General features: G+C 44.8%; 1 protein-coding gene across 1 annotated transcript; it reads right to left on the reverse strand.

Moving 5' to 3' along the window:
- Window positions 1-1,789: 1,789 nt before the first annotated feature.
- NMUR2 (neuromedin U receptor 2) lies at window positions 1,790-8,554 on the reverse strand. The gene is made up of 4 exons (XM_057386826.1): window positions 7,835-8,554; window positions 3,605-3,689; window positions 2,997-3,122; window positions 1,790-2,049 (listed from the first exon to the last, which is right to left on the reverse strand). The coding sequence occupies exons 1-4, from the start codon at window positions 8,552-8,554 to the stop codon at window positions 1,790-1,792; spliced, it is 1,191 nt and encodes a 396-aa protein (XP_057242809.1).
- Window positions 8,555-8,914: the final 360 nt, after the last annotated feature.

Raw genomic sequence — 8,914 nt, forward strand, 5'->3', positions numbered from 1 at the left:
GGAGAGGAGAGGAGAGGAGAGGAGAGGAGAGGAGAGGAGAGGAGAGGAGAGGAGCAGCATCACTCGTAGGTGTCTCTCACTCATGGAGAACAGGGACCTGGGCAGCAAGGCACCATGGCATGGCCTGTCCAGGGGAAAAACACACTGTGATGTCTGCCAGAGGGAAAAAGAATGCAAAATTTCTGGTTAGAAATGTAAATGTGACTGACAAAACGCAAGTGTCCACTTGGGGGTGGCAAAGCATTTCTGCTGTGTCTTGAGGGAGCAGGAATGGTCGTTGTGTGAGGCTCTTCCCCTCTGCAAGGCTTGTTTCTCAAGACTGCAGGTGGTAAAAAGGGTCTGGAAACATTTCCCTTGTGCTCCAGAAAAAGGGGACTCTCCATGAGCCTCCCAGCTCAGAGTCCCACAGTGAGAATCAAACAGAGAACTTCGGGCAAAAGTAGTGGAAACCAGAATTAAATCCCTTYCTCCTTGGTAAGAAATGTCATCTGGATCCCCAGGGACCAGAATGGAAAATGTCTTTATGCACACAGAGTATCATCTTTCAGGAGCTAATGTTCTTCTTTGCTGTGATAGCTCTGTGTTCTCTGTGGCTGTGTGAGTGGCCGCCAGTCCCCTGGTGACATTTGTGGGATGATTTTCTGTGGCTGTGTGTGCCAAGCCTGAGCCCAGAGTGGGGACTRAGCCCAGCCCTGCCTCAGGATGCACACGGGAGGCATTTCCCTGAAACACAATGAACGGGCCTGGAAACTCGTGAGACGGTTTCACAAAATTCTTTATCACACGATGGACTCCCTCTGAAGTCCTTTGGCAAAATTCTGTGGGGTCCTGTCCTCACAGCCAGCAGAGCTCAGGGACTTGTTAGTTTGGATGTGAATGTACTGCCTTGGGGTCTGCTCGCTGTGCTGGGGTGCAGGGAAGCTTTTCAGACCTTGTATTGTGCCTTGTGGCAAAAATTTAGTGGATGCAACATCATCACAAAATTCGTCTTTTTATTGCCTTTGTACCAGGTTTGTCCCAATTTCCTCTGTGGCAGGTGCTGTCCGGGCTCCTTCCTGGTGATTGCTAACCCATGAAATCTCTGAATTCTGCAGTCCACCTGGTACAGGAGGAGTGAATGCTGCTGAAGCACAACCACACTGCTGGCGACAACACGTGAATATTTGAAGTTGAAGCAATGACAAGAAGCTCAGAAAGAGAAAGGTTGCTTCACATTTATTTTACAATTATTGGCTCCCTGGTTCTTCTGGCCCAGACATAGCTATTGCTGGTGGCTGGTGTTCATCAGCCCAGCTCAGAGCTGCTCTCATTCTTGCCTGTTTGCTAATGTTGAGAAGTGAGGTTTGCAACAGCCACACCCTCAAGGTCRGAGCAGAGGGAAGTGGGACTGCCTTGCCTAAAGCTAGAAGTGGGCAGAGGAGTCTTATGCAGCAAATTGTCCCATTTCAAAATAAGTAAAAAATGATGTTTAGGTTGGGCAACAAAAAGCCATTTGGTAAGACCTGGCTAAGCTGATTCTCTCTCCGTGCTGGCAACACTGGGACTGTGTCTCACTTATTGAAAACTGCTCTTTGCTGGCACAGCTTGCAGTGAGCAAACTCACATTTCCAACCCTCCCATTAGCTTGAGGGTAATACACTGCTTCTCAAACACATCCTAAATAGAGTCTTCCCTAAATTCAATGGAGTGCCTCCTGAGAAATTCAGTCTTTTAGGAAAGTCTCTTCTGCTTTTGYTTCTTAAAGTAATTTTCTTGACCTYCTCTCTCACCTGGATSACAGCATGGCAAGTCAGAGGCCAGTGGAGAGCTGAGAGCTGCTGACAGATGTCCTGTGTGTGCCAGGCAGGCTCGTGTTYTCAGCAGAGTCCATCAGGTTGTGGTCCTCAATCACAAACATGCTCTTCTGGGCCGAAATCTTGCARGTGGGATGTTTAGGGGCACAGTGCTTGCAGCAAGGAGAAATCACACTGAGAAAAGCCATCCTGAAGCGCTGGGACAGCAGGTTGTAAATGATGGGGTTTGTGGCAGAGCTCAGGTAGAAGAAAACACCTGGGAGAACAAGGGTGGGGGGAAGAGAGAGACATTCATTTGTGGGTGAACAATCTCAGAAAAGGAAAATCTCTTTGTTGTCTTTAGAGCTCCATCAGATTGGGTGTAAGGGTGGAGATGGCAGCAGCAGAGCTCTGCTGCCTCCCTGGCACAGGCAGAGATGTCTCACCAAGCTCAGGCACTGCAGCCGGAGGAAAGTGGAGGAGAATGTTAATTGGAGTTTGCTCTCTCCAGCTGTTCAGGAACCAGCTCTCCCCTGAGCTGCCCTGCCCTGCCTCCAGCACTGCCCTCATCCCCACAGCAGCACTGGCACAGCTGGTGCCCCATCAAAGCTGTCACAGGACAACTTCCAGCCAGGGGAAGCTAATTTCCTACATCTCACCAGGACAGTTGCTCAAGATTGGATTTGTCTGAGCTGCTTAATGGACACATTTCAGTGTTTTCCCATGGCTGGCTGAAAATAAGATTCCTCTTTGAAAAGCCCTTCGTTTTATGGTTGGTAAGGCCATAAACATTTGGTTTCATGGCCCAGTTCTGAGCAGTATGTAAGGCTCTTGTCTTGCTTTTGGTRAGGTTTCCTCTTTGCCCCAGAGAGCCTGAGGAGGGTGATGCCTGCCCCTGTGCACTTCCTAAAARCAGCTGAATGGCAGCAGTCTTCATTTCTGAACATCCCCAAGAACTAAAAGCAGGCTGGGAATGATGCATGATATAATTTTTATTTCTTTTATTATTTGTAAATATTCAGACACTATCGTACAACATGTCCAGATCCTGAAAGCTGCAGAAACTTGCCTGAAGTTTTTATTCAGGCACTGCCCACCAACCCCAAGAAGGTTTTCCATGCAAATCTCATGTCACCTACAAAATAAATTGCTACAAATTCCAATAAAACACTCTGAAATATTTTTTTTGCCAGTCCCTCTGCAGGTTGACAAAGAARACTTTACCTGACACCACATGAATTATGTTGAATATATTGGCCAAAGGCTCCGTCCATTCCACAACGAAGCTGAAGAAAAGTCGGTCAATGTGGAAAGGAGCCCAGCAGATGGCAAAAACTATCACGAGGACAACTGGCATGGAGAGAGAGGAGAAGAAAAACAGGTCAGTAATGGGGGGATATTGTTCACCACCCCCCACAGAGCAGAGAGTTCAGAAGGGTGGATGGAAGACTTAATAAGCAATTTGTATTTTTGGTTTCAAAACTTTTGCCATATTTTTTGCCTTACCATTACCAGCTAAAACAACAATATTTCCACTGATTTCTGCGTTGGATAACCCAATGCATGCACACACAGTGACATTCAAACAGAGCTGGAAACAGCCAGGCAATGTTGGGGCAGGTACAGAGCCCAAACCCATCCCAGGCTCAGAAATCCAGGCTGGCAAGAGCCAGTTTGGAAGGTGGTTTTTTTTTTTTTTTGTTTTTTTGGTTTTTTTTAATAACAGCTACTCATCTCATCGCTCTTGTACCCAGTGAATTTGTTTGATACCCTCCAGGACCTGACTGCTCTCCTGTCCATAGTGAATAAACACAGAAGGACTCACTACTTACACAGCATCTTGGTGACTGATTTCCTGGATGGTCTCTGGACATTCACAGCCATTTCCTCCACTTCCAAAGATTCATCTCCTTTCAACTGGCAAAAGGAGGGAAACCAAAGSAGAGCTTAGACAAGAGATCACACTCCCTGCAGACGCAGACTGTTTGATGCTTTGATAGTTTGAGAAAGAAAAATTTGGGGGCCACTCAGGACGCACTGAAAAAATTCTACATTTAAATTTCAGTTTTTGTCTGAAAAGCATGGAAACTTTAGGTTCAAAAACAATCTGCAAATTTTATGTATCTGAAGCTGCATATTTAAAGCAAATTTATATTTCACTTTCCCACTTTTCTCAGTGAGTCAATATTTGGTTCACAGTTTATGTTCAACATTAGTTTCAACAGTATTTTGCTAGGCATTATTTTCTCTCCCATCAAAATATTGTTTGTTTGTTTATTCTCCTAARAGGGTTCCCCACAATTAAGCACAAACCAATGATCCAAAAAAACACCCAGAGAGGTCTGAATACAACACAGCTGTAATCAGTGGAAAAAAAAATCCTGTAGAATTCAAGGGAGTTTGTTTCCTGCCCTGTTTGGATTATTATATTCAACCCATCTGATGAACAAACCCCTGAAATGCTGCTTTGCAGACAAGCATGATACACACAGATTTAGCCACACGCTGCTCAGGTACAACAAAATGAGCTTTTTCTCCAGTAGTTTTTCCTGGACTTTTAAAAAATAAACATAAAGAGCAATAATCTGGTCCTCCCTGAAATTTTTCCCCAATGTGTTTCTGATGAAAGGACTGGTGCTTTGGTGATGAAAAGATCAGGTCTAGATAAACAGGACAATTGCTYTGAATACCAAAGAAACCATCTCTGGAAAGTCCATATATTTGGTCCCTGAAGTGGGAACTCCTGAGTAGCCAACAGCTTTGGCTGTTTTCAAGTGAGAGAAACCAGAACCAAAACTTTTAATTACGTGGGAGATGATGTCAGGAATGAGGAAAAGATAGAAATTGCTYTGGATTTGTAAAATCCTCATGAAAACATGCCAGTTATGCCATTTGCTTCTGCCTTTTACACTGTGACTTTGCTCTCTGATTTCTGATTCATAATACTTCTCTGCAAGGATGACAAAATAAGCCCTTCTTTCAATGTTCTCTTTATTTATAAAAGGAAGAAATATGTAAATGGATTTATAGCCAATTCTAGTACAATTCTGCCTCTCAARTTTTACATTATTCCCCTTGTAACTTTTATTCATAGCCACAGTTGCTTAAGGAAAAGACTCTCAGTTGATTTGTAACACATCTAGTGATAAATGATTAGATTTATTAAAACCTCTGGATTCCCTTCAGTGGTTTCYAGTCCCAACAGTAATCTATTCCAGGCATATTCCAAAGCCTCAGAGAGCACAGCGTGCTGATGCTGTAATAAATCAGAGACACGTGTATCTTTATTTTTCACCTTCCTCCTGTCATTTTGATGATGCTGTAAGGCTTCCCTTTAGCCTCAGGTGGTGAAGGTGTAACAAATAAGAATAACTCAGCWGCTGCAGTTTAATAAAACAGTGAATCATTACAAGCAGGGAGGAAAAAAATAAATAAATGAACCCATGGCAAAGGTTTTAACTGGAGTTGATGGCAATGGTTTGAGGGAGAACCCCAGCCAAGGTAGTGGTTACTTCTACATCACTGTSATGTGTGAGGCTGTGTGGGTTTGAGATGGATGTTACCCTTTCACTGCAAGAGAATTAAAAGTGACTGGAGCCAGAAGCTGAAAATTGGATTTTCCCCCCACATCTCTATTATCTACAGCACTTCACACCAGAAATCAAAAGGCGGAGTGAAATTAGGGTCTCACCTTTCCCCAGGCAAACACTGAGGCCACTCTGCCAAAGAAGAACAGTTTTCTGTAATCTGAAAAAGTTGAACTGTTTTCTGTAAAATCCCTGGCCTGCCTGATGTTAGTGGTGATCCCAAGCAATCCCATCCTGTCTCAGTCAGTGCTCCAGGGATSAACTTCCATSAGCAGTTGCTTCYCAATGTTYWCMTTTTCTCCCTCTCCTCTTCCTCCTCAGCTCTTTGGCTGTGGGCTGCAATCAGCCCAACAGCTGAACTGGGTTTAGAGAGCCTGGATGATTTAGGGATTTATCCTAAAGGTATCTGTGATGAGAACCCCATGGAAGAGGCAGCAGGAAGCTTCCACAATCAAGTCTAATGAGTTTTCAGTGCAATGATCAGTGTCCTCTCCTTTACAATGATGCTGGGATGATCTATTGACCATAACAATATTAAACCATCAAGCCTTAAAATTACACCCAAGTAGATTATGAGGTAATCAGCCATTTGCCAGTGAAAAAGATAAATGTATTTTTACGTTTTTCAAGTTAAAAAAGAACTCATGTACCCTATGACCCATGTTTGCTGCCTTCTCATGGGTGCTTGGCAGGGTCACCTGTTCCTTTCTGCATCACATCCTGAGACTCAGCTCCACTGGCACAGCTTGGGGGAGAAACTGTGGTGAGGAAATGCCCTTTCTACAGAGCCTGGATGGGAAAAGGTTATGTGTCTGTTTGCTGACTTTGAGCTTTGTACAACCTTTGGATCAACCCTGAGCTTTTCCACTTTTCTGTGAGTGACACRTGGCACTCAGGAGACTGCAGGTGYTGCTAAAGCCTCACAGATTTCAYCCTCTGTGAGCAGACAAAAAGTGTYTCCTCTTGGAAAATTGTATATATACATCATTCTTCTATTACTTCTGTTGAAGAGCTGAAATCATTTTGTCCAGTTCAGCTTGGAGATAATGCAGCTCTAGCCAGGAAGGATCCTCTTAAAATTTGGAACTCTGAGCTGGATGTACATTAAAACAGAGGCACAAACAGTGAACATTATTACCCTCAGGAAAGACAACTTGAACAAATCTGTGAATTTGCAGAARTCTTGGGGAATCAGCCCTCATCTGGTACTGGGTTCTTCTGGGATGGGGTATAGGAATATCTGCTGCTGCAAATAGAAGTTATTGCAACCTTCAAATCTTCTTTTTATTAATTCAGGGATTTCTCTTTTTCTTTTTGTAACAACTCTGTTTTCGGCACTTTTTCCTCCCTTCAGGTCTTATTTTACCAAATTTTCATTGAAACCATGTAAAGACCCCTCAACAGCCTTCAGAGAGTGGGGATAGTTTAACCTATTCACTTCCTCGAGCATCTGCTCTGTACTATGGATTTCTGGCAGCTAATCCACGTGTTTTTTACCTGGGTAAGTAAAAAATTACTTCTGTATAATTTCAGTAAATATCAGCCAACACAACAAAATGTAAATAAAGCAGCAGAGATTTGATTAAACTTCTTGCACATTATTTAGTAAGTTCATTTATCTCCCTGTCTTGCTGTGGGCTCAGACACATCTTCAAAAACTTTAGCTTATATTCATGGCAATAAAATGGGATTTATATTGTCTAAATGTCTTCAACTTATGAGAGGAAAGCAGTCATCAAGTTGCTGTGATTAGCAGTGCATTTCAGTGTTGTGCTGCATAACACTGTGACACTGATTGTTTAATCTACACATTTACATGATGGATTTTTGGTAAAAGTAGTCTCACTTTCTGAAGAGAGAATGAAAGTCAGCTCTAAGGTAGCCTGGTGAAACAGWGCTGTAGTTATATAAAGAAATGCTTGCTGAATAGCTATATAAATGAAGAAATGATAGCTGCAGCAATAAGTTAAAATTCAGTTTATGAGAGCTTTGTGAGTTTTAACAAGTGGGTATTATCACAAGCTCCAGGGAGGGAAAAGAAGAAAGTAATGCAATGAAAATGCTACAGTATAAGCAAAGGGAAAACAAATAGTACACAAGACTCAATCACTAGCCTGCTTCTTTTTTTTKCTTTTCACATTTTCCTTTTGGTCCATTTCTTTCTAGTCCCTACTACAAAGGTGTGAATCTCAGAGAGGCTGGAATCAAWCTGCAGACTTGGGTGTTTCATTAACATTCAGATGTGAGTAACAGTGATGGTAAGTTTCTATAAGAAGATGGGGGTAAATTATTCCCCGACATAGTTATATTAATTTCAGAACAGGATTGCACCAGAGAAGGAGTCGAATCGACAGTTTGCAGAGGTTCGAAACACTTTTGCCGTTTCGGGGGTAAAACAGATGGGCAAGGAAAAGGTGCAAAAGCCACACATGGACACAAACACACAAGAATGAGCACAGCTGGAGCAGGACTTACTCTTAGCCCCATCAGATAGTACAGCACGCTTATCACCCCCATGGGCAGCGCGTAGAAGAGCAGCGAGGTGAYCTGCACGATGCAGTTGTAGATCCACAGGGGCACCACCACGGTGCAGACRGCAGAGCCGGGGAGCAGAGTACCATTGGGGAAATGCTGCAGCACGATGCCGTGGGTGGCTGTGTTGGGGAGGGCAAAGAGCACGGAGAGCACCCAGAGAGCCAGGATGGTGCTGCGGGCGCGGCGGCGGGTGCTGCGGAGTTTGGCTCGCAGAGGATGCCGCACGGCGATGTAGCGCTCCACGCTGAGCGCCGTCACGCTGACGATGGAGGCCAAGCACACCGTCTCCARCAGGGCCGTCTTCAGGTAGCAGCCCACGGGCCCCAGCAGGAAGGGGTAGTTGCTCCACATCTCGTACACCTCCAGGGGCATCCCCAAGAGCAGCACCAGCAGGTCCGACACCGCCAGGCTGAACAGGTAGTAGTTGGTCGGGGTCTTCATGTTGCGSTGCTTGAGGATGACGAGGCAAACCAAGAAGTTGCCCACCACCCCCACAACAAAGATGATGGAGTACACCAAAGCCATGGGCAGGAACAGGTGGCTCCTCCTKGGCCCACACAGGAAGGTTAAATAATCCTCAGTGCTGTTCAAGTACCTCCTGAGCYGTTCTTCATGTAGAGCAAGGTGGCTCAACCAGGAGAAATTACTGACCCAGGCCATTGCTGGATCTGTTGAGATGCTTCACAGCTGAGATTCGCTGTTCTTTCTGTTTCTCTGGGCAAGTTTGCTCACTTTTTGCAGAGAGAGCAGGGCTGCACTTGCCTTGCCAGCCCTGGAAGCACTGAGGATGTGAATGAGTGYGTTTGCCTGGCTCTGGGTGAGGTTTTGCTGCTCAAGAGCTGTTCCCTGCACGGAGCCCCTCGGCCAGGAAGCCCCTCCTTCCCCACCRATTCATTGGCTCGCTAAGTGCGTTGGATTATAGAGTATGAGAAGAGGTTCCAGCCACTTGCATCAGCTCCCGTGGCTGATGCATTTACAGAGTCACAAATCTGGGATTTACGGCGCTGGGAATTTGAAGCA

The sequence above is a fragment of the Malurus melanocephalus genome, unplaced genomic scaffold (genome assembly GCF_030028575.1).
Source record: "Malurus melanocephalus ecotype Western Australia unplaced genomic scaffold, MMel_1.1 scaffold_1067, whole genome shotgun sequence".
In the NCBI taxonomy this organism is placed as follows: Eukaryota; Metazoa; Chordata; class Aves; order Passeriformes; family Maluridae; genus Malurus; species Malurus melanocephalus.